The sequence below is a fragment of the Rhinolophus ferrumequinum genome, chromosome 18 (assembly GCF_004115265.2).
Source record: "Rhinolophus ferrumequinum isolate MPI-CBG mRhiFer1 chromosome 18, mRhiFer1_v1.p, whole genome shotgun sequence".
Taxonomy (NCBI): Eukaryota; Metazoa; Chordata; class Mammalia; order Chiroptera; family Rhinolophidae; genus Rhinolophus; species Rhinolophus ferrumequinum.
In genome coordinates, this window is record NC_046301.1 from 4,574,241 (window position 1) to 4,600,453 (window position 26,213).

At 45.0% G+C, this 26,213-nt stretch overlaps 1 protein-coding gene across 1 annotated transcript in view; it reads right to left on the bottom strand.

The window, feature by feature from the left end:
• Positions 1 to 6,491: 6,491 nt before the first annotated feature.
• ANXA5 (annexin A5) overlaps positions 6,492 to 26,213 on the bottom strand; it is a 28,042-nt gene continuing 8,320 nt past the window's right edge. The window contains exons 3-13 of the mRNA XM_033135167.1: positions 23,347 to 23,431; positions 22,227 to 22,321; positions 21,006 to 21,119; positions 19,325 to 19,415; positions 16,807 to 16,886; positions 16,329 to 16,385; positions 11,705 to 11,798; positions 10,764 to 10,859; positions 9,143 to 9,201; positions 8,790 to 8,912; positions 6,492 to 6,992 (exon numbers count right to left, since the gene is read on the bottom strand). Coding sequence (XP_032991058.1) covers positions 6,930 to 6,992; positions 8,790 to 8,912; positions 9,143 to 9,201; positions 10,764 to 10,859; positions 11,705 to 11,798; positions 16,329 to 16,385; positions 16,807 to 16,886; positions 19,325 to 19,415; positions 21,006 to 21,119; positions 22,227 to 22,321; positions 23,347 to 23,431 — 957 coding nt within the window. The 3' untranslated portion in view covers positions 6,492 to 6,929. The remainder of the gene's footprint in view (positions 6,993 to 8,789; positions 8,913 to 9,142; positions 9,202 to 10,763; positions 10,860 to 11,704; positions 11,799 to 16,328; positions 16,386 to 16,806; positions 16,887 to 19,324; positions 19,416 to 21,005; positions 21,120 to 22,226; positions 22,322 to 23,346; positions 23,432 to 26,213) is intronic.

The window sequence follows — 26,213 nt, forward strand, 5'->3', positions numbered from 1 at the left end:
CCATCAAAGGCCTAGCACATTCCAGGTCCTTGTGGGGACTGGCGTGGGGGTCCCCACAAGCCCGACCCCTCTGAAGCTCCCGTGTCCCCCATTCCTCCATGGAAGCCTGCTTCCCCCACCTCCTTCCCGCCTCCTTTATGCGGACCAACGGGAGGGAGGAACACAACGCCTGCCAGCCCTTCCTTTTTGGGCTGGACGGGGACTTGACATCTTGATTCTCTCCTGGTGAGTGTTCAGCAGCAACAAGGAAAACCAAGAAAGCGGCCGTCATTCCCCTGGTCAAGTACACATAAAAAGAGAACCCAGACCTCGGTAAATACTAGTCATTTCCCTTAAGATTACACTTTAATAAAGAGCTGCCGGAATTGGGATCCTGGCATCACCATTCTCCAACGACTCAAGAAAGTTCTGGCTCACCCCCCTCACAGGTAGTGCGCCACATCTCTCGTTCGGCGAATATTTGTCACATGCTTTCTACCTGCCAGCTATCACTTGTGTACTGACTCCATCCAGGTATGTCTTTAACGTATGAACTCATGTCATTTCAATCAAGTACACAGGTATCTCCTCACTTTACACGAGGCACGATCAGAGACAGCAAGAGAGCCGCTCAGAGTCACACAGCCAGTACTGGGTGGAGAAGGGATCCTAAGGCAGGGAGTCTGGCTCAAGATTCACACTGTGCTCTTAACCGGAGCTCTGAGGGGCTGTTACTCTGCCCGGGGCCCTGGGGGGCTGGTTACTGTGACCTGGGCCCCGAGGGGCTGTTGAGTATCTCCCACATGCAGCATGCACACTAGCAGAGCGAGTGCATACGGCCACTCTGGGGCTCCCAGAGAGTGGGGCTCCCCTCGCAGTGCCCCTCCCGAAGGCCATCTGAGATGCATCCCATCCTCCAGGCTTCCCCAAACCAAGAGCCCTACTCTTCACTTCCCCAGGGCAAGCATCCCACACGATGTGTATTGAAAAACACAATTTTGTTTCTGATTTGATAGAAAACTTAGCTACAAGAAAATCATTTTGTTCTGAACTTTCAGATACAAAAATTCTGCAAGTTTATTGGTGCTAAATCAGTATCTCTTCTCCTCTCCTTTTCTCTCTGTCCCTTCTCTTCTTTATCCTTCCTTCTCCTCTCCGCTTTTCTTCTCTCCTGCCCCTCCCTGCCTCCCTCCCTGGTACCCCTACACAAGTGCAGTCTTCTCGTGGGTAATCCAGCCCAGCCCAGCCCAGCACAACAGCGGGGTTGGGTAGGGTCTTCAAGACGTGCCCACGAGTGGGGACTCCACCATTAGACTGCATATTCTTCTTAGCTTGCAAGAGGGGGGTTATCACTTTGTGAGGGGTGTAAATGTCTATTATGTTGCTTTGTACACCTGAAACTAAAAAATTAAAAAAATAAAAATAAATTCTTCTTAAGCAGAGATTCCTGCTGTCCACAGAGAGAGATCCTTCGTGTCAGCTATTATCTGCAACTCCCTGATATTATGACCTCTAAAAGTCTGCTGGGCTCTAACCAGCAACTCCAGGTTAGCTGTTAAAATCATTATTTTAAACAAAAAGAAATGAGAATACCGAGACCTATGGCTTCTTGTACAGTTTGGCTTATGTCTGCTTCACACTGTGTTCTCCTTGTGACAAACGCATTCATTATCTTAATTAGAAAGACAAAGCATTTGTTTGAAAAAAGCACATAAATCTATTCCTTCACACTATCAATAAAATTTCTATTATGTTTTCTTACACACACACACGCTTAGGCTTTTTTTGTTCATCAAAATGAGAAATAATTCAGTTACCAAAAAGGTATCAGTGCTCCCTACACAAGCCCTGGTCCAGGCAGAGTGGAGTAGAGGCTCGGAAATGCTTTCGGAAGAGTGACATTCTAGTGGAGAAACGCGCTACGTAGGATGATTAAAAGCACAAAACAATAAACTTCCATCTGCTGCACGATAGAGGTGAGATATGCATTAAAGCGCAGATGCGCTATTAGAACCTGGTTGGCCTGGCGACAGGAAGAGGGCGACAGATCGTGGCAAGGAGACGCAGTAGCCGTCCGCGCAAAGGGAGCGGGGAGAGAGGGCACGGGAAACGGTGCAGGACCAGCGGGCAATGCTGTGAGCAGCGGCTTCCCGTTCGATGGCAGTCTGAGCAGTTATGAACCCTGGGCTCTACTGACATGAGAACCGAGGCATCACAAACCTCGCAATAAAGAGGACGGGAGGGAAGCCGTCTGCACGAGAGCAATGTCACCCGACTTCTGGGAGATGGAGAGTTGAAGGTGAAGTGCTGTGCGATGACGCCCCAACTGAAAATACACAGAAAAGAGGCTGCCGACGACGCAGAGGAAGACAGCCTGCCCTGTGGCTCCCCAGGAAAGCTGGTGCTTCACAGACACCAGGGAGCACGGAGCGGAGCGTGGCATGCGGGCCCTGAAGCAGAACTGAGAGTCTGTGTGTGAAACAAGGCCCATCCACACAATACCCTGGCGCTCAGAACCCCTCTCACCAACTCCCTACGCCCTGGCCCGGCCACAAAGAAGGAAGGGAGGCGGGAGGGAGGGAGGCGTCCTCTTCTGAGGAGACTGAACGACCTTCCTGAGTAGAACAGAGGCAGTGAGTACAGAAGGCAAGCGCTAAGACACCCATACGCTGGTCTTCACAGGTCCCCAGTGTGGCCTAGAGAGAAATCAGCCCAATCAAAGGACGGAGGCTCCAGGAAAGAAATTCCAGGAGGAAACATATGGGGAAGATGCCACAGACTTGACACACGCTTGGGTGTTACAGGCACAAAAGAAACAATACAGGTAGATACCATGAGGGTGGGAGGTCCAAAAACACAGAAAGGGACGTGAAATCACAGAACACAGCTAGGTTAGGTATTAGTCAATAATCTAAACTTTTCTGCTCCCCAGTTCTAAAGTCGCTATACTGACAGCAGACTTATTTGCGATCGTAGAACAGAACGTGAAGTCAGCCCTGACCATTTAAAAAGCCAAACTGCAGCAAACAAGAGTTGGCAGAGAAAGAGGGCAAGGAGAAATGGGGTGCAGAGTCGCCATGCCTCCTCTCAGCATGAGGAGCCCAGAGATTCTTCCTATAGTTGTTGGAACAAGAAGTAAAAGTGCACACCCATTGTTAAAGTGACGTGGCTGTGAGAGGAAGTAAGAAGAGGAACAAGACTATCCTGAAAAGATGCGGAAGAGATGAAAGGTGAACGGGTATCAGCTTCATCTTCTCGGTTACAGCAAGAAACCAACAGGGAAACTTGAAATGAATGAATGAGGAAATCGTAGTATACATACATATGTACACACACACACACACACACACACACACACACATCACTCAGAAATATGGATGGAACCCCCTGGAAAAAATCTGAAAGGAAAAATGATAAAAAATTTTGAAAGCTTTTGACACGCACCCCAGTGGGGAATAGGATGGGAGTGGGTGACAGGATAGGATTTCTCCTCTTCCAAATGCTTCCTGCTATTTGACTCTTTAACTGGTGTATTGATTGCTTTGGTGAGAATAACAAAATGTTTTCTTTAATAACAAGATGTCATTTACGTACTCCAGGTAAGGTCATTGGTTCCAGACACAGGAATGGAAAGGACAGGGCAGATGTGCCACGCATAACGAAGGAAGAATTGTCTGGATTTGATCATTAATTTACCATGAAGGACAAAAAAAGGGAGGATACACAAATATTCCCCAAGTTTTGCGACTAGTAAATAGAAGGATTTTAGAGCCACTACCAGAAGCAGGGAATGTGGGAGGGCAAACTTGTCTGTGGGAGAGCTGATGGGCATAGCGTTAGACAATTGTGTATCACAAGTAACAGTAAAAAAAAAAAAAAAAAAGTGAATTTATGTTTTTAAAACATTCCTTCATTTCAAGTATCAAAACCCAGAAGGCAAATTCATTGTGCATAAAGGGATTTTTGTCCCTAGGTGCACCTCTGGCTGTGCAGCTAACTGTTGTCAGGTAAAAAAAAAAAATGGCGAAATGCACACCATCCATAAAAGTATCCAAAGACTTGACAGGGACTGAGAGACGTGCTGTGTGCTCCGGGGCCACTGAGGGGTCGGGAGCAGGCGAGGTGGTGAGAATTAATTAGACTACCAAATATCATCAGGATAAAAACAAACCAGTGCCTTTGAAAACAAAACAATGTCCTAAACCAGGAAAAACAGGATGATGCTAAACTACCAAGTGACAGCTGAGTGACCAAGTAGGGGATTAAAATAGATTCACTTTTTGTCTAAGGGCTGGGGTGAGGAAGGTTGTGTAGGAATAATACCCCTTGAGGCTGAAAAACTTGAAAGTTCCTGGTAAACAGAAGTGCAATTTGAATGACATGGAAATTTTGCCAACAGCACCACCTACTGGGCACAAGAGAGACTGCACAGACTTGGCAGGAGACTCCAAACGTGCGAGCATGAGGAAGGAGAAACATCCCAGAGGCTTCTGGTCATTCAAATGAGTACAAAGTAAGTAATGAAAGGTTTCCCCCCATTTCTGTCGCCTGAATTAACTAACTAAGGGTATATTACCTGGAAGTTCCACTTACACCTGGGATGTACAGTATCACTCCTACCCAACAGAGAAAAGGCTGTGCGTACTGCAAGTTTTCTTAAAACCACTGGGGGAGGCAGATAAATGCCCTCATCCAACCGCCCCCAAAAAAAAACGTCCATGTCTTCGTCCCAGAATCTGTGACTATACGGCCTCATGTAGCAAAAGGAATTTGCAGAGTTGATGAGATGGGGCGAGAACCTGAATTAGCAGGTGGGCCCGAAGTGAACAAACAACAGGGTCCTTCAGGAGACGTGGTCAGAGGGGATATGCGGTCAGAAGGCAGGAACCGGACGGATCTGACGGCTGGCTTTGAGGAGGAAGGGCCAGGAGGCTCAGCATCAGGGGACCTCTAGAAGCCGAGCAGACAAGGAAATGACTTCTCCCCTCCAGAAGGCAGGCAGCCCTGACACAGCTTCACTTACGATCGGTCAGGCTGATTTTGGACTTCCGTCCGTGTGTGTGTGTGTGTGTGTGTGTGTGTGTGTATATATATGATGTCTATATGTTACGAGGTACACACACACACACTCAGAATTCCAAATAATACAAACCCAGAGACCCACAGCAAGACACACTATAATTCAAGTATCAAAAGTTAAAAATGCGAAGAGAATCTTAAAAGTAGCAAGAGAAAAACAACGTGTTACGTACAAGGGTGGTCCCATGACTGTCAGTGGATTTTTCAGTGGACGATTTGCAGAGCAGAAGGGAGTGGCGTGATATATTCAAAGTGCTGGGGAAAGGGGAATAGGCCAGCCAGTAACTACCCAGCAAACGGTCCTTCGGAATTGAAGGAGAGAAGAGTTTTCCAGACAAGCAAAACCTAAGGAGCTCATTCATCACCACTAAACCAGACTTACAATAAACGTTAAAGAGGCTTTGTTTAGCTGAAAAGAAAGGGCACTAATTAATAACAAGAAAACATATGAAAGTATAAATCTCACTGGAAAGGTAAATATATAGTAAACTAGTGGGTAAGTAAAACACAACAATCCTTCTTCTGGGTGTTTACCCAAAGAAATCTAAAATACCAATTTGAAAAGATACCTGCACCCCTCTGTTCACTGCAGCATGATTTACAACAGCCAAGATCTGGAAGCAACCAAAGTGCCCATCATGGCCAACTGCATAAAGCTGTGGTACATTTATACAATGGAGAATTACTCGGCCATAAAAAAGAATGAAATCTTATCATTTGTGACATGGATAGACCTAGAGGATATTATGCTAAGTGAAATAAGTCAGACAGAGAAAGACAAATACCATGTAATTGCACTTATAGGTGGGATCTAGAAAACAAAGTAAACAAAACAGAAACTAGCTCATAGACACAGAGAACAAACAGACAGTTGCTAGATGGAAGGGGGTTTGGAGGGATGGGTGAAAACGGTGCAGGGATTAAGGAGTACAAATTGGCAGTTCCGAAACAGTCACGAGAATGTAAAATACAGCATAGGGAATATAGTCAGCGACATTATAATAACTACAAATGGTGCCAGGAGGGCACCAGACCTACCAGGCAATCACCTTGTATGTTACATACATGTCTAACCATGTATATACATGCTGTACACCTGGAACTAATATGATATTGACTGTCAATTGTAATTTTTTAATAGATAAATTTTTAAAAAGAAAATACCAAAAACAAGTTAATAATAGGAAGAAAAATAGCCCTCTCAACTTTTAGGTGAAGTTTTAAAATTAGAAGAATCACAAGCATTCCATTCATTACCTCGCCCTTATTCCATCCGGCAGGGGAAATTCAGTTTATGGTGTCACATTTCAAGCTTTTCACCCAAAAAGCCAACTGTAAACTGAGTTGTTAACCGACACCACTGTCAATTGACTACCTTGGAAAAAAGATACCATCGTTAAATAAATAAATGAAAATTTCTAAACACACATCCACACATAATGTAGGGGGAAGGAAATGTTTATTTTTTGAATGCAATCGCCATAATTTTTCAGGTTTAATTTTATGGCAAACTTGATCAGTAACACTTCCAGGAGTTCACAATTTCAAGGCTAATGTTCCAATTAAGGTAATATGGTTAGCAATTTAATATAAATGAAGCTCTTTAAAAAGGCTAAAAGCAGTCTGACCTCAAAGGACAACAGAAATGACGCAGACTTTAGTGGCAGTAGCACAGGTACACTCCAGGACGGCATAGGTCGGAGAGAAAGATCCTAACTGATGCTTAGAAAGAAGTACCGCGATTTTCTTCTACACACGTTTGGTCGTTACATGCTAGTGTGAGTAAGGCACGGTGACAAGCGCTGGCATACACAGGGTGCGCAGGTGGCCGTGGCAGGCAGGCGCGGGGAGGAGACGCTTCTGGGTGGCACTCAGTCATCTTCTCCTCCACAGAGCAGCAGGAGGGCTTTCTTGTAATCCCCAGATGTGTCACCCTGAAACCGAATGTTCTCCGTTATCTCCACGACTCAAAGAAGCCACAGAAAACTGAAACTAAGTACCTGACAACAAATGTTATTCATATGACTTTTCTCCCAAGCAGGGAGAAAAGCAGGGAAAAATCCCTCTGTGACTGTCACAGTTGAAACACGCCCAGTCGGCCCCCATAGTAGAGGCTTTGCTGCGTCCCCAGTCTCACCTTTCCGTGACCTACCTGTAGTTTAACAATAGATCATCCCCCTGCGGCTTGAGCTCGGGAATGTTCCCTGTCGCACCCAATTCCCTGTTTTAAAAAATGACCCTGAAACTTATGATAAATGCCCTTAGGCTTATTGACCACAAGCTCAGTGGTCTACCAGGCTCCTCCCATCACTGTTCCTGGGTTGCTGACTCCACCACAGAATCACGTGGCTCCATCAGCGGGAAGGCTCCATGCAGACCCCAGAACCTTCATGGGGCCTCTAGAGGAACACACAGATTTTCCCTTAAATATCCCAGGCTGGTCTGAGAATGGTAAGGTAGTTTTTGGAGGTGTTAACCTGCTGCCTTCTCAGACCACCGGTGCTGACAATAAACGCTTATTCTGTGACCCAACTCCTGTGTCGGTCTATTGGCTGAGCGGTGCAGGCAGCACGAGCCCTGGACTCGGCTGGCCTCCACTTTCAGCATCAGGTACGTAACTTATGTCTGACTTTCTAATTTTACCCCTGAAAGCACAGTTCTATCTAAGACAGTGAAATGTGTTCTTCCCTCTAGTAAGAGAACAGGGACGTTTTCACAACTGTATTCAAATCCAGCTTTCTGTACAAACTCTAAGTCTACATCACATCGTTTGTGTCTGGCTAAGGGTGCGATGCTGGAACTGCCTGGCTGTTATGGCTTTGCCTGAAGGACAAAGGGCAGGATATGCTTTGCCTCTTCTTGGCCCATCTACAGATTTGTGTAATGAATTAATGCTTCAAGCTACGAGAGCAGGAGAACTCTAGAGAGAGCGGGAGAACTGTAGAGCCCTTCAGCCGGCCACACCACACACAGTAAGTTAAAAGCTGCATCAACTGAGATGCTGCTTTGCACATGGCTCAGATTCCCCTAAAAGAAGAGGGCGATGGAGGGAGGAGGAAAGAGGGAGAGGAGGGGAGAGGAAGTGAGGAGAGGAGAGGGGAGGGAGGAAACGGGAGGAGAGGAGATGGGAGGGGAGGGCAGGGGAGGGGAAGGGAGGAGGGGAGGGGAAGGGAGGAGGGGAGGAGGGGACAGGAGGTCAAAAAGTCTTAAGCCAAATTTAATTCTAGACCACAGCGCCCCTTCGCTGTTAAAAGGACGAAAGTGATAGTAATACCTAAGCTCTTTACTTCTGATATGATCTGGTTGGTTCTTTCCTGAACTATGAACCAACACCAGAGACAAAGTGCTGAGAGACAATAAAGAAAGGAAAGACAGATATGAAAGAAAGCACAGACTTACAGACAGCTGGAACTGATAAGAGAGAGAAGGAACAAACGCACTATTATCACGGGCCAGGGTAGGGCCAGGGGTTGGGTTTGCTGAGCCGTCTGCCGCCACTACTCAATAAACCTCCACACTAAACTCACCCACAGCCTCAGCCTCCCCATGAGCCAGTCTCCTTCAGGGGCATCGAGCACTTCGGGACAGCGTCCCGCTTAGGAAGAACTTACTGTCACACCACTACGACTTCTGACGTCACACAAGAATCGGGGTCTCCCAGCCATGCCGTGCTTGCCGTATACTGATCTGCCTCGGATTTCAAAACATAATTTAAAGAAAGGTTCTAGTACCTTAATCATGGAATACAGCGAGGTGGCGAAGTTCTTCCGGAACTCCTTGCGGATGTTATATAGATCGGTCTCACTCCTGGAAACCACCACTCTGATGAGGGTTTGATCATCCGTTCCAGCGCCCTTTAAAAAGGAACAAGAGGCACATTGTGTAAAAACATCAGCTTAGAGCATCAAACTCCCCTGAGTTGGGGCAAATGAATAAAACAACACAATTCAGTAGACCTGAGCTACATGTTTTAAGGGAAAAAAACAAAACCTCAAGTCACTTATGTAAAGCGTAACTCCACAGGAGAAAGACAATCAGTAGAAAAACAAACAAATTAGATAGACGATTCGAGGTGTGCACTTGCCTTCATAGCATAGTAGAGGGTTTCTGCAAGGTAGGAAGGAATGCTTCGAATGGATTTCACTGAGAAAAGAAGTAATATGCTGTCACACGGGTTAAGTAAATGAAAAGCAAAGGCTGCCTCATGCTTATGGCTCTATTTCTGTACAGGTATAAAGTCACCAGCTGAAGGACAGCTCATTTGCAAGCTGAGCTGATCTCCTTACCACAAGCGTTTCCATACGTACTGGCCTGGCTTACAGCTCTCAGTTCTACACAGACAGGCATGTGGGACGGGGTGCGAGCTCCCCGACGCCCCTTGTTCTACAAGCGCCTTCTCGCTATAGCAGCTGGGCAGCTTGGGAGGTTATGCCACAACCCTCTTCATCCCCGATAAATTAGACAAATATGGCGGAAGTTTTCGTCCCGTAAGACAAGATTACGACTGTGTCTAACCTTCCACACACCCTGGCCTGCCTTCCTGTGACTGTGGGGTAGGTATTCCCTCCATGTGCTCACTGTCCACGAGGCTCGCACAGCAGCATGAGGCATTCCTACTGCAGTACAAATGCCCAGATAAGCTGAGGACAGGGACACATATCACCTTCCCTAAACATGTTCGAGTCCTCTGTACAGGAGGGCTGCTCAGATCTCGGTCTGCTGAGCTTCAGAAACAATCATTTGAAAATTCCTTATATACAAAAATAACAATCCCTCAATTGGGGGTAGGTTAATTCTCTTGTCCAGTGCTTAAGAAAAACAGCCACCAATGACTAAAAATGTCATAATTTTATGAGTATTCTAAGCACAAAGGGGATGCCCAATGAAAATGCATTGACTGTGGACTCCAATGAGAGGCTGCTTTCGGTGTTGGTTCGTGAACATCTTTAGCTTATTTTCCAGGGGAGGGAGGGCACAAAAACTCTCTCCAAATACTCATTTGGCATTTGAGCTCAATGCCAAATACTCGGAACAAAAGCAGACAGACATTCACTCCACCCCATGTGACAACTAGGGCCACCGGGCACTCATTAGGTTCTCCCTGGATTTGGAGAGCATATGATACTACAATAACCTGCACAAATTCGGTGCTCCAATTCTTTCAGGTTATTCTGAATACTTAACTGAAATAAAATTCCAAATTATTTAATCTAAAAACAACCATCGTTACATCTTCCATTATATCAACGATACCTTTTCTAAATCAGATGCCAATTTTTCAGTCTGCTTCAAAGCTGTGAGGATGGTATTTAAAAGGATACATTCCAGAGGTATCAGAAATAACATGTACAAGCCTCTGAGATAACGCCCACATTTCAGGAACATAATGAAAAGTAATATATTTGATGCAGCTTCAAAATGATTTTTGAACAATTCTCTTGGTTTTTCCCTAGGATCAGATGAACTAACCAGATAATCATGTATTTCCAACATCAAACAGACTTTGAATTGGAAATTTAGTCTACTTCACTAAAATTTAGTTTATCTTATACCATGATAAGCTCTTCTTTTCATGAATATGTGGTTATGTTCAGACACAGCTTCAACTGAATAAAATATTTCACTTCTTAGCACCATAAATATCATAGATTTTGTTTGTAAAATTATAATTTTTTTTGTAAAATTTACATTGTAAAATTACCTACCAATAGCAAGGAGTAGTTGCTCCAAATTACCAGAAGTCTCTCGGTCAATGGTTTCCTCAATTTGAAATCCTGATATAGTCATATATTTGTCAAACACTAGAAAAAGGAAAATGATAAGGATCACTCTTTCCAGAAACAAGATGTTTACTCTGACCAAGCATAAACCTCCCTTTTCCTTGATGACAGAACCCTGATTTTGTTCAGCGCCTCAATGCATCAAGTCCTAAACAGCTGATTATAAATGTTCTTTGTTCACTGATTGCCCACCCCCTCCTTACTAGTTATAACCAATTTGCTGGAGAGGATTCTGAGAACACTTTCCTTATGAATTGTGATAGACTTGTACGATTAGTTTACCCCTTTCTTTTCTTCTTGCTATGAAAATGGTTGGTATGTTTGGAGCTATAGCAGCCATTTCCTGACAATGAGATACCAAGCATAAGAAAGAAAACCAAAGCACTCCAGGACAGTGGAGCAGAAAAACAGAAAGAGCCCAGGTCCTGCCAAATTAGTCAAGGAATCCTACCTACAGAGCACAACTTGTAAAGCTACTATTAGTAGAGTTTTCTGTCACTTACCACTGAACTGGCTTCCACCGGATACCCCAAGTAAGGATGAATATCCAGAGATAAGGTTGTGGTTACACTATCCAGGAGGAGGTATTTGGAGTGAGTCACACACAGTTCAGTGATTTGTGACTGAAATAAACAATCTAGAGGCCCAGCTCCCTCGTCACCCTCTGATAGCAAAAGGTGGATAGTTTGGTAAAAGCTACAATAGCAACAAAGAGAATGAGATTTCTCAAGGTCACCAAGAGCAAGAAATACAAATACTGATTCATTCAGGAAGCGCCCATTATGTAGCCGTTGTTTTGGCATACTGGCTCCTGTGCTTCCAAAATTAACCCAAGCATCTGGAGCGTACACCTTTTTTTCACTCACCCCTTCTCAAATGAGACACACTTCGTGTTCCGAAGATAGTGATAAACTTCTCTTCATCTGTCCCCCATTTAAGTTCTCCAGCCTGAAACAAAGCCTGTGAAAATTTCAACCACAATTAATCAAGTTCCTTCACCTCAACCCAAGGTTCTCAGCCACACTTGTGTTTCACTCCCTGACTTATTAATTCACCTGGTCCATCGTCCTGCACTTGTGATTCTAACATTCCTCTCTTCTTTCTGAGTGGGGAGCTGAGTTTACAGCTGCCTCGCAGCTGGCGGGGGCCCATGTTACAGAAAACTGCAGGTCAAAGCAAAGGCGCAAGCACTGGTGAGGTTCAACATCCCCAACACGTCTACTAAGAGTCCCAGGCTTTCAAGTGGATGGTGTGGTCCGGGGGCGGGGGTGAGGGGGTGGGGGTGGTTTGCAGAGTTCTGATGAGCTCACTGCTGACACGCCCACCTACAGACTGGAAGGAATCTACTGGGAGCTGAGCTGTCTGTCTGCCTTTTGTTTTGCTTGCTTGGGGTCGTGTTCAGTAACACCGGGTACAAAGTAACTCCCTATTTTCTCTTTACAAATGAAAGCTAGCTTAACTTAACCAAAGCTAGCAACAAGTTTTCACATTTCTAAATAATCACAGTGAATTTTTAAAAGGCTGTGGGTACAGTAGAGTGCTTAGCACTTAACATTTACTTGTTGAATAGTTTCAGTTCCGTATTTACTTGTTTACATGGAAAGAATATATGCTTTCCAGTGTTCATATAATTGCTGAAAAAATTTTTTTACAAACATCATTAAATCTGAGTCCACTTACTGAAACGTAGATAATTTAGCACTACCCAGAGAATCAATAAAATGCCTGTACTACCCTTTTAATTACTTATTTCGAGGTAAGTAAATCTATTAAGGCAAAACAAATACAATTTGCTGAGAATGCTACTTAAAGCTGCCCCCACCCCACAAGCGGCAAATCAAGTAAGGACAGGAAGTGACCCCAGCATGAGTTTGGATGGAGAAATTTTAATCACAGTATGTTTTAGAATATAGATCTATTTTTTATTCTATTTCCAGAGAATAAAAAATGGAATGATATCTTTACACTCAATTTTGAAATTAATTATTTTAATGATACAAATAAACAGTATCAACTCTGGTCATGCAAGCATGCGCTTCAAAACTGGGAAGAGAATTCCTAAGCAAGTCTCAAAAGTAGCTCAAGTTTGGAACTATGCCATGGTGTTGCAGGCCCCTCTTAAAATCACCTTTTAAATCAAATTACAAAACTAACACATGTTCATTGAGAAATCCTGTAAAGCAGAGAAAAATGTAAATAAAATAAAAATTACCGCGAATACCAACATCCTGAGGACACAGGTTTCGAGCCCTGGTATGTCCTGTCCATGTAGGTAAGACATCCACACGCTTACCACCCAACAGGGCTCATCCTGTACGACAAACACGGCAGGACTGCCAAGGCCCGCCAACCTCACCAGCTGTGTTTCCAGGAATTCTCTCTCAGAGGTATAGCGGCTGCCTGCTCTATGGGGATGAGTGGTGAAAACGGCGATTTTAACTATCATCTCTGGATTTTCTTGGAAGAACTACATTTGGGATCAGTTCTAAAACTGCTGTTCAGTAAATCACATGCAGTAGTAACGTTGGCATCTTCTCGGGCAGAGACACCTAAGCTGTTGTGTCCTGCTTTTACATGAGGACACCCGAGTCCGCGGAGCTGTCTGGATGGCGGACGTCACCCCCACAGCCCACCCACCCCGAGGGGCTCTGCCCTCCGGTCCAGGCAGTTTGATAACCTCCGTTCACTGCCCAGTACAGAGGCTCTGGACTCAGGAAAGTCTCGTCCGCATCCGTGAGTCAGATGAGGGGCTGCATCTCCTCACTGAGAGCAGGGCGGGAAGGACATGTCTAGCGCGTCACTGACCTTACGTAATGAGTGCACTGAACAGCGTCAGGTAACCAACAGCAGGTGCTCCATTAACATGGACCCCTTCCCCTTCTCCGCCCACTTCCCCCAGAATGCAATCCTCTCCCGGGAAAGCATAATACAAGGACGTGGTGGGGAGGAAAATCAGTCTCAGAAGTGAGGTGGGGCACGTACAGAACGTCCCGCCCCCCGGTGGCTTACCCAGGCCTGGGATGACAGGAAAGCTGTGAGTGCCAGGTATCAGCAGAGAAAAAACTGAAAAGCTGATGAAAGGGCCCTTCAGGCGTCTGGAGAGCCTCTCAATTACGAAATCGTAAATTCCTGTTAGTGACACAGCCCAGCTGCCCTTGCCACAAGGTATAAATGGCAAGGTGTGTTCCTTTCTCTAAGGCTGAAAGGCTCACTGCTTCCAGCAGGCTGAAATTGATTATAAGACACGTTTCACACGCAAAGCCTGAGTGCCCCGCAGCACGCTGTGTGGCTCCTGGCTGAGAAGGTAGGAAGTCTGGATTCCTCAGGCCGTGGTCAGACGTAGTTTCCCCGTCAGGGGTCTGCATGGTCACATCCTCTGCAGGACAGCTAAGTGACACCTCCAGGAGGCCTCGGGACTCAGTGTGGTCTCAGGACCCCACGGCATCACCCACCCGAGGGCTTGTGAGCAAAGCAGAATCGGGGCCCCTCCCAGACCGCGGAGTCAGAACCCGCAGTTGAGGGAGGTCCCAGGTGGTGAGTCTGAGAAGCACTTCCCCACAGCGAGAGCTCTAAGCAGAGAAGTCACTGGAAACAGGTGAATACGGTGTCCACTCAGCGCCTGCCCACTGCAGCCTCGCATCAGCCGCTAACGGCTCTCGGCAGCCATCTGGCCGCAGACCTGGCCCTTGGAAAGCGTCCAGGAGTCCTACCTACTGAGAGCAGGTGCACAGGTCAGCCTGTCCCCACCGAGCACACAGCACTCAGCACCTGGAAAGCAGTACGGCGGTCTCGGCATGAACGAGGCCCCTGACAGCCAGGACGGGGGCTTGTCGGGCTGCTCCAGTCCCTTCCCCTCCACACAGGGAGCTGAGCTAGACCCATGCTTCCCATCAGTAGTTAATAAACCCTCCTTCCCGCACAGGAAATGAGAGAGGGGCTAACAGAGGAGCACACAGAGACTGTCATCTAGTGAAGGACATGGGGCCACACAAGCCCAGGTGGGAATCCTCTGCTACTCGTGGGGCCATGAGCTTGTTTCTCAAATCCCTGAGCCTCAGTTTCTCGATCTATGAAAGAGAAATTGTCCCCTGTACTTTAGTCATGCAGATTCACCCATCAGTTACTTACTGAGTCCCACTGTATGCTAGAAGCTGAGGATGCAAACTGCACTGACAGCTCAGAGGGCCCAGGAAGACAGTCGGGTAAACGGGGACATTCGGGATCAGGGGGCGAGGATAGTGACAATTGTGTGCCAGCACCATCTTCCCCGTAAGGGGCATTTAGGGGGTCAGGCTGGGCTTCCTGAGAAGTAGCTAACCTGAGGACTGACCCTGGAAGAGGAACCTGTAGGGTAAATGGGGGTGGATGGGGTGGGAGGAGAAAGAGAGGCAAGTGAGAGAGAGGCTGGAGGTGAAGAAAGCAAGGGACAGGTAGCAGAGAGCTTATGAACCGTACTGAGGGGCCTGCACTTTAGCCTGAGGACAGTGGGATCCACGGAAGGGTTTTCGGGTTTTCAGCAGGGACGTGACACAACACGTTCACATCATATAAGGGACAGCGAGCCCCCAGTAAACATCGTTTCCTTTCCCTCTTTCTCCAGCCAGGCAGAGACAGCAGCACTCCACAGCCATTAGGAAATCAGCGCACCCAGAAGAGGAACACCGCTCTCCTCTCTCCTGTTAGCAATCGGATCCCACACGCAGTGGCTGCTTCACAGAGAACGGTCAACGGGAGGGGGCGTGGCTCCTCCTTGCCCACTGGTGCATGACGGACAGATTGTACTATATGTTTTATTAACTGACACATGTGACCAGGGAGGCAGAACTACCACATGTGATTCTGGGAACCCAAGTCATACCTTTATTACCAGTTTCCAGTTCTCAAGTCTCGTGTGTCATGTTTCCTAACACTTAATTCTACATCTGATGATGCTGTAAACCGAAGACCATAGTGGGGTTTAAACACTTAACTGCAAATTTCCATCTGGAACTCACTAAAACTCAGCCAACAACAGAACAATCCTACTTAGAATTCTCTCAAAGGAAAGGTGGAGGAATTTTGTCATCTACTACAACAATTTGCCATCTACTGTATAACAAAAGACCATTTATCACTAAAATACTTTATTCTTAACGCTTTCCTTCCCAGACACCTACTGCCTCTTTGGCAGAGGGTTCAGTAACACCTGTGTTGTCTTGGGCAATTCTCTATTTTATGAGTGTTCCATAATCACACACACAAAAGCTAAGGTATCTAGGTGCAACTCACAACTTAAGTATTTTCTTTCATTTCAGCTTTGGGATAAAATGTTTTGCTGGCCAGATGAAAACGAGAGCCCTCTACTGCCGTGGCTCGCATGACCTGCAGAGGGCCCGTAGATAAGACCATTTTAGATGCTATTACAGCACACGTTATGACTTTTTCATTACCATGGGTTCTTCTTTCATTTACATGTCATAATAAGGTCATCTCGTATTAGGTGTCACTCACCTGGGCATCTTGTTCAACCCGAGCTTCGTCAATTGCAGTATCAGGGTCTCTATTAGCCTACGAGAGGTAACACGGCACATTACTGAATTACATGAGCATTTCCATGCAAAAGCAAAAATGGTTCCACCTGATGGTGAAGCACATAAAGCTTTTCCTCTTAGGAATCACAGGCTTTTATTAAGATCACATCAGTCCTACAATATTCCACATTATCACACAGCACTGTCCAAAGACAATCAGATCCTCTTGACTGTCAATTCTGTGAATAGGAGAGGACAGTGAAATCTGAGAAAACTGTGCGTTACTATAGCTATGAAGAGTTCCGGTCAGAAACACAAACACATACAGGCACCATACAGCCAGACTCAAGCAAGTACCAGAAATGATGAAAAGAATTTTAAGTGCCCTTACTTAACTAGATTCAGGCCGGTCTAGTTTCATATTTTTTAATCAGTCTGTAAATGTCTCCACCCAGTACCTGAAGGAGAACCACCAACATCCTCTGGTAGTACCCCGAAGTGTCCCCCACCACGTCATCTTCCAGGATGGAGCCATATTCTGCAATAGAATAACGTCACATCATCTACAGCTTCTTTCAACAAGGAAAAGAAGTCCTGCCCCATTTGAGCAAACGGAAGACACATACAGGAAGAAATATTCGATTAGCACAAATATTCTCTACTCCATCTCTGAGTGCTCGAAAGACTAAAGGCAACTGCTCTAAGTGAGTGGCTGGATGAAAACAAATTAGTCTCCCATCAGCACTAGGTTCCAGCCTAAATCATGACTCAGCCTGTTGGAAATGCTCTCAACTAATGTAGTTATTTATCTGTAGACACACAATGGAACTTTATTGTGTTTTCTTTCACATGGTTTATATGACTATTTGCCTCTAATAGCCTAAGTAAGTTTCCTTTCCTTGGGCACAGCCACTCCTTCCCCTAATAAGAAATTTTTCCTCTGGAGCAAATAAAGTTAACTCTGAGAGACAGCAGTGATATTTTAAAATATTCCCTTTCCCACCTCTATTTTCAGCTATTCAACATGAGACCAGAGGAAGGGGAGAACAGGATTACAGGAGTCCGTCTACAACTCTTTTCACTCTCAGACAGCCGCTGTTGAAGAAAGGGGGTAATACTCTAAGGCCCTCAAGGATTTCATCATCATTTGAAAGCAGACAATCTTTAAAACCTGAAACTTCATTTGAAAAGGTCCAAAAGACTTACATGTTTATTTCAATCAGACCCAAATACAAAACCTTGGAGGAATCTTTTATTCCTTCCTCGACTCCAACACCCATCTATGATTAAACATCAAATCCTTTGAAATGTTTCTTTTCCCTCTGATTTATTCCCCTCACACTTCCACCCACCCAGGCTGGGCCATAACTGCCGAGCTTACCGCCCCCCCCACACACAGCTGCCTAACCAGCCTCCTGATTCAAATCTCCTTCTTCCCTCAATTGTTCCTTCAATACTCCACTGCCTACTCGGGAACCTACAGTTCAAGTTCAAACTTCTAATCCAGTCGCACGAAACCATCTGTAACAGCCTAACTGCTTCTTTGTCTCCACAATGGACATGCGTATTTCCTCCTCTACAGTGAGCTTCTCTGTTCCTCCCTCAGTACACTTTCCTCAGTGCAGTCCGTCATAACACTGCACACGGTCGGTGACCAAACCTCCCTCTTCACCTAGCCAGACCCACCTGGTCTTGAAATCTGGCTCAGAATCTGACTGTACCGTGCAGTCTCTCCTAACCTTCAAAGCTAGGTTGACCTCTCTTCCCTTAAGGAATTCTTCCATTTAGTATGTTTGGTGTTGACATGAGTTTGAATTTTACTGCCCTTTAACTACTGATGTTTTTCTAAGTTATGTCACCCCTAAATAGACGCAGACTCCTTGTACTTTTGGCATCATTCATGGCAGCCAGAGCGCTGCCGGACACACAGCCAGTGAACAATAACGTGGCTGAGTAGGGTGGCACACGCAGGTGTGTACGCTGTGGCATTCCTTTTGTCATCAAGCAGCACAGGGGCTCATTCTTCAATGTCAGCAGCCCCAGAGAGAGAGATTTGAGCATTACAGCAAATAAAAGTCGAAGGCTGAGATGCATGTGTCTCTTCTGCCTTAGAGGTCGGGGCCCATCCAACGATAAACTGAGAAGCAAGAAAGAAAGACCCAGCGCTTCGAAAGGTAATTGGTTAGTGGCTGTGAATTTCACACTGTTCTGACTTGCTGGGTTACAACCTCATTTCTAAGATGAACAAACTATGCCAAGACAGACACCCACTTTCCTAGATAAAGGCACTGGGCTTGGAGGCTGCTGACAGACTGACGTCTGGGTGGTCTGGTCCCCCTTGGTCAGGTGGGGAAGAGCCTGTTACAGGAAATCTGATGAGAAAAAAGAACTCTCTACTACCTTGACTTTTTAGTTCATTTTCTTGGTTCCATTCACAGAATATGCTTCAGAACGAAATCGTTTGGTTTTTTTCCGCAAAAAAAGTAAGGCACACCAAAAAGAAAAATCAAAATGCAGAGTATTCAAGCACTGCCATTAGCAGAAATGACATACGGTTTCTCAAACATTTTTAGCAACTCTCATTTGGACAAAGCTTATTTTCCTTTTAGATAACTCTTAACTTCGCTAACATAAGACTGAATTTTTATAAGGAAGAAAAACTACTTACATCTTAAAGTTAATGTAAAAAAAGACATGTATATTCCTACACTGGCTGCAAATTCTCTTTAAAAGTAAACACCATCTTCCTCAAAAGCTTTGTACAAATACTAAAATAGTTGTGCATATAGTAAAAGGTGGTCATTTCTCTACTGAAGAAGAAACCGCCCTTGGATTACTGCTTATTATCCATTCACTCATTCATTCATCCGGCAGTCACATGCGGCCTGCCTCCTGTAACTTGGAAGACCTGCATTCACTTTAGAGAAATAAAAAAGTGACAGCGGAGATGAAGGAAACCCAATTTGAAACACATACCTTCTTCATAAACTTGCTTTATGGCTGTCAGTTCTTCAGGGGTCCTTGAAGCAATAATTTCTGTCAGTACTTTTTCATCTGTCCCAGCTCCCTATGTGGAGATTTATTTTTAATAGGAAAAAAAAAAACAACAGGTCAATAAGATTAAAAAGAACGTGATTTTCCTAAAATAGATTTACCCAAACCGCATAATTATAGAAATAATATCCAACATAACATTCATTTCTTTGTATGAGTTCTATTAGTGATAGAAATAAGAAATGTCAAATTAATTTTCTTTCCAAAGATAATTGCATCCCTTTCCGTCTAATGAAAAACAATGTTTTTTGCATATGAGTGCATACATACATATAACAGATTATGTAAATTTGCAATTTTATCAGTTTAATTCTAAATAGTTTAAAAGTAAAACACTTTAATGAAACATGAAATTTAAAAAAAAAAAGGGTGAGGGTGGGGGGAAAAAAGGGTGAAATAGTAAAAATGTAAACTTTACATAGATTAACATGGAGGAACACTGATACTTAAGTAATCTCTACCTCAAAACATAACCCCCTGCGCCCAAATTAAGTTTTCTATGATCCACAGGGAAATTCTGCAGTAGAGGGTACAATAAATAAAGCATTGCTTAGTTATTAGGAACTGAATCAGCAAAAGGAATTGGGACTTGCTTTCTGGATTTTTGAAAAATAATTTTAGCCAGTTTTCCATTTTCTGATTACATTGATCCTGCTAAATTAGAAGATACAAGCAATGATAGAGTTGAACTTAATTTCAAAGCCTTATGTTCTTTGTATTTCTGTTTCTTACCAAAAATCAAGCACGGAAAAAAAATCTAAGTTTATGTATGGTCTGGCAGAATTTCAGCTACTGCTAACATTTCAGAAGCATTTCCCCAAAATGCCCTTTTTTCCAATAATGTAAGATTTTGTTTATTCCAAAAGAATCACTGCAGGAAAACGAAGAGAATAAGCATGGAAAGGCCCCTAACTTGATAAACCTTCTCCTCCCTCCACTCCTAAGAATCCCTGAGCCACATATATCCTTGTTGTCAAATTTGTTTCCTTATGCCTTCACAGTCTAACCGCTAATGATTTAACAGTTTCCTGTCTGTGAGTCAGAATCAATGTTTCAAATTAGTCATATTTATACAATATTCCAAACAGTAGTCATGGAAATATACATTCAGTTATCTACTACAATGAAATTATAACAAGTTTACCAGCTACTTTATTTTAGTGTTTAGAAGGAAAGGAAAGAAGGAAAGGGTGTAAGAACACCTTTCTTATCTGAAAATTCTCTCTGAAACTTACTTTCTTAACCTAAAATGATTAACAATATTCTTGTTCCCTAATCAGCCAACTTTCTATTTTAAACGATACAATACATAATTTGTAACATTTTTAAAAACACATCTCAAAATTAGAAAACAGGCACAAAAACAAAATAAAAAAGGCTGTAAAAGCATTAAACTTTTATATAGCCACTATTATTAACTACACAAAAAGATGAAATGACACACTTGTAATTTTCTCCTTTTCTTCTTATTGCCTCCGACTGTTTTGTTCTCCAAGAAATCCTCACAGAAATCATGCCAATAAGTCTAATATGAAAAATAAGATGCCGTAATGACCAACACACACGGCATCCCTCGTGAGGCAAGTTCCTCAAGCTCCTTTACCTTAAGAGCGTGCTTCAGTTCATAGGCATCGTAGAGCCAAGAGGGTTTCATCAAAGCCACGATCAGTTTTTCAAATTTTCCAGTCAGTTCTGACTTCAGGTCGTCCAGAAGGTCCTAAGCCACAGAAAATACAAATTTGTGAGCCACACTCTTCTTAAATATGAACGACAGCCTCTGCCCTGATGAATTCTTTGTGTTGCCATCTCCAAGGAGAAATAAGACACATGAGTGAAACGTAACCCCACAGTTTTGAATAATGTACTTCCAACATCTGACCTGAAGCTGAAGCTAAAGCAAAGCCACTTAGGTGTCAATGTAGTGGTTTTCAAGAAATGTGTTTCTTAACTTCAAGTTAAAAAAAAAATACTTTAAAGTAGGCTAAAAATATTTTATTCGTAAAATACTCTTCTGAGAAAGATGTTATATCTTAAAAAGAAAAAATTCTGCCAAAAACAAATCATAAATGCATTTTTACAAAAGACAAAACTTGGCTTAACATACCTAAACAAATTTTTCTCTCCTTTCAATACCTAATAATATTCTAATACGTAACGGGTTACATTCTTTGCTGTGCTCCTGTTCACGGAGGGACTCCGTGGGTAAACTATGTATATCATTATGAAAGGAAAAGCAGTATTTCCCATCTGTTTCAGTTTCAGCACAGCAGACAACTAGAAATTGTATTGTTTTTCTTGCTTTGCATTTGTTTCTCAATAAAATGATGAACAAAAATTTTCAGACTAAAACTGCATTTAACTTTTTCATGTACGCATTATCATTCAGCAACAAATTTAATTTTTACTTTGCTGTGTCAATCAAATAAGAGGATTTAAATCAATGAATTAAAACCTCATTTATTAAAACACCACTCTAATAGAAACCACGACTGACTGTCCTAACAAAACACTGTTATACAGGTGGGCACCTAGAAAACACACACGACACCACCCTGATGGGACACGGAAGACGGCAGTTATCACCACGGGCTCTGAGCCTTCCACAGCATCACGAAAGGAAAAAGCGATTCTGTGAGGACCAGCTGGGTGAGCGTTATATACCAACCCACAGCTGATGATTAAGAAACTGGAGAAGAAAAAAGGTGTAGGAAAGTGAGAATCATTAAATAAATGAGGTTTACAAAGGGATATTCGTAGATTTCAAACTCGTCTTAAAACACACAGCTGCTCTCTCGGTCTACCTTGGGATGGAGTGTGGTCTTACCCGGCCATACAGCGTCTTAAAAGCCTCGGCGATTTCCTGGCGCTGAGTGTTACTGCGGGATGTCAGCAGGGTCAGGATGCTCTCCTCATCTGTGCCTGCAATTCAGGTTCAAACAATGACATCGGGACTCCCACACGCCCTCTCTGTACCCTTGGTAATCGGCTCCCCAATCACCCTAATTCCTTACCTCGTAATATATACTGCATTAAATCATTTATTAAACTATAAAATCTACAACATGTAAAATGTTGTATTTCCAATATATACTACCACCTATCACTGGTGCACTGTGAAGCAGGTGGAAAAATACTCCTGACTTTTTAAAAACTTGGTGCACCTCATTTTTCTTGCAACAAATAGTTACTCAGATGATGGCTATTCACAAGGCACAGTGTGCTGGGCGTTACAGGGGCCTGGGAGAGGAGAAAGGTGTAGAGACCAGTTTCAAGTTAGACAATTTAGGGTCAAAATACAGAAACATACATACAACTGTGAGCTAAGGCAGAATGACATGTGCCCAGGAGAGGTCCAGGTGTTAAAAGGGGATTTAAGAGAGGTTCTCTGAGCCCACAGGAGCTGAAGGAAGTGTAGGGAACGCTTTATGGACAAGGTGACACCCAGTCTTGAAGGACAGAGGGATTCTGACAGGCTATATGATATGAAAAAGGACAGGATTTTAGACTGAGAGGGAAAATCAGGCTTTCCTGAAGAGCAGATAAGCAGCTTGGCAGGGCGGGATCAGGGAACAGGAGCGGCACGAGAGGAGGGGGACCAGGTGGGCTGGGACAGTCAGGAACCCTCGTAGAAGTCGGCATCTGCCTGGGCCGCAGCAAACGCGGCAGGGGGCTCATGCTCAGGAGGGTCTGCTTCTCCGCTCAGTTGGCGCCCACACAGGTAAAGGTGAAAGGCCACACAGCGATGAGGCTGAACTTAACACCTGTTCAGGTCTGGACACTGAATCCCAGGGATGGTCAGTCATACGATTTCATCTTACTGTACTTTTCCTCTTCCTATACACTTCAGATCAAAATATTCTCAAATTAAGCTTACTGAAAATCAGTGACTTTTCTTTTTTTTTTGAGAAACACATTGAGAACAGGGAGGAGGAGGCTGAACGTACCCAGGCCTTTCATGGCATTCCGGAGAGTTTCTGCGTCAGCCTTCGCATCAAATCCAGGGTAGTCAGTAACCGTGCCTCTGAGAACCTGAGATAGGAGACATGGGGGCATTACTCACAGCACGGCTCGAACAGCAGCACACGACATAAACAGTAGCCCGCTGCTCTGGATCATGTCCCGTCGTAACTAAATGGACCATTTGATAAGCTGTGTCACCCTATGTGAGACGGGAAGTGGACCACTGACGGTGCAGGGTAGCAGGCAGGACCGGGTCAGCACGTCAGCCATCGGGGCCCACCTGCAAGCCGTTACCGGGAAGGCTGCTCCCGGGGCCTCCCCCTCAGGCATCGCCCTCCTGGAGCCCACCAGCTCCCCGGGTTCGCTTCCTCGCAGGCTTTTTCCCAGTAAGTCCCTCCCCACTGCAATCTAGGGGTGTCTGTGCCTGCATGCAAGCTTGATGCCCCACCCAAGGCACTGAGCTGTAAGCAATGCTCTTATTACATAACTTGTCACCTAGGCCTGTTTCTTTATCCTTAGGAGGGATTTTAAGATAACCCTGAAAAGATACATGGTGATTCATGTGCCAGAAGAACAAAGGTTCCTTGCTGCACATAACACAGTGCTTACAATCAATATATTTTAACGTTTACCCCCCAAAAAAGTCTGTAATATCATTAGCATCAGAACTTTATTGAGTCATAAATTTATCCGATGATCAAGGGACGCTCGCAGCATTTACTTTTACCAATAAATGTTTTTTAAAGTACCTCAGAACTCCTGCTAAGGTTCCATCTAAAGCTGAGAAACAAATAGCAATAAGCGGGGAGGGGCTGAGAATCCCTGCCTGGTTTACAGTCCTCGTGCTTGACTGTGAATGCACAGAAACACGATCACCTACGCAGACAGGAATTCCCACCTCAGCCTCCAGTTGCTGCATGTGCAACAATATCATAACACCAACCAAATAAAAACGATGACAAGAAACATAGGCCTGGGGTAGAACTTCCACAGGCACAGGTCAGCCTAGTGACATTCTCTCTTAGGTGGCACTGAATTATGCCTCCAGGGAAAGCAGCACTCATGGACCCAGCAGAACAGACTCTCCTTGACCAAACGTGGGGCGGCTCCTCTGCCTGCCTCCCCCGTCGGAGCAGGAATCCTGCTAAGTCAGCTTAGGGAGATCCCCAGCCCGTGAAGGCTCCTCTTAGTAACTTTCCATCCACTGAGCCCCTCGCCCTGCTCACCGGCTATAAATCCCCAGATGCTTTTGCTACACTTGGACTGGAAGCCCATCTCTATCCCTGTTGCGACAGACTTAACAAGTGTCAAGACAATTTAACAGTAGTCTCTCCTCTGATTCAAGGAAAGAAAGGTTCTTCTCTCCTCTGAACAACAGTCCCCATGAGACAACCTACAGTGTTGTGATTATGAGGCCAAAGCACACAGTCCAAAGGAAGTGGGGTGTTTCAGTGTGGTCTCCCGGCCCCACAGCGTCACCCAGTAGCAGCTCTCATCCCCTCTGTCCTGAGCTAAACAAAGGATGGTGGCCAAGGAAAGTGGGGGAAGCCTCGCTCCCGCTCATCTCATCGGGGAGGTCATGGAACTAAGCCAGAGCTCTTCCTCTATCAAGGGGGAAACCCACCCACACACCAGGTTTGTGTCCACTGCCACCCTGTCTAAAAGCAGAGGCATAAAGACCAGTAACTTCCCTTCCATTAGTTCTACGGTTTGAGCCATGTGCAACTGGAGGACTTAACGCTGGCAAATTCTTCTGGTTCTACGTATGTAAGAGTGATAGCTTGGGGGGTAAATTGGTAAGATTTGAGGAGATGGTCCATCACAGCTGGCGTGGGTGGGAAAGTTTTACCTAACAGGACGAACTGCAAGTCCCCTGTCAGTGGGACGACTTCAGGTCGATTATGAAGACACCACGAATATCATTGCAAAAATGAATAGATACCTTGTAAGAACTTAGTCTGACGGATGACTTAGTTCACCTGTCTGTTTATTCACTCACTCAGCAACCAGTTTCTAAATGCCTTCCGGGTGCCAAGTATTGCACTGGTCAGCAGGAAAGTCATGACCTCTGAAAGTCGGGAGAAAGCGGCAGGCACATAAAACACGACACGCAGTCGAGCACGCACAGAGGCTCCCCCAGGGGGACGAGGGCACATCAGGAGGGAATGACTCCCAGGAAGAGGGGAAAGAAATTGGAGAACTGTCTCCAAATGTCTTGAAAGTGGCCTGTGACGTGGCAGGCAGGTTCAGGACGCAGAGAAGGGCAGGCAGATGGTCTAGCACACACAGACGTGTGGAGACTAGAGCAATCTGCTGAAGGGTTAAGTATTACCACAGACTGCAACAATCCATACTGTTGGATAAAAAACCAACCAGGGAAGGTCCTGGGCGAGGAAAGCCTTGCTAGGAAGTGCCGGCTTCATCCTGTGGACAAAGGGAAGCCCTCAGAGGACAGTGTCCACTCTGCACCGTCGTGTTACTAGGGCAGTGAGGGGACAGCGGAATGGACTGCACACGAGTGGAGACCGGGGGACTGCTTGAAACTGCAAACACAGAAGATAAGAGGAGCTTTAAGTCAGGAGCAGCAAAATGGGAAGGCAGAGGGAGAGACGATGGGGCCAGGGCAGGAGAAACCACTTAGGATGACACCTTGCTGCCTGGGGAACAGGACGGCTGGTTTGGCCTTTCCCACAGCAGGCCAGCGGGAGAAGGCAGGCTGTGGGGTACCTGGAGCTGGGGGGGTCGGCAGGGGTCACAAAGGGCAGTGATAACAGGGCAGAAAGAAGAGCCAGAGGAGAAGGGACGGTCAGCTATAGTCAGAAGGGCAGCTAACACCTGCCACGTGTGGCCA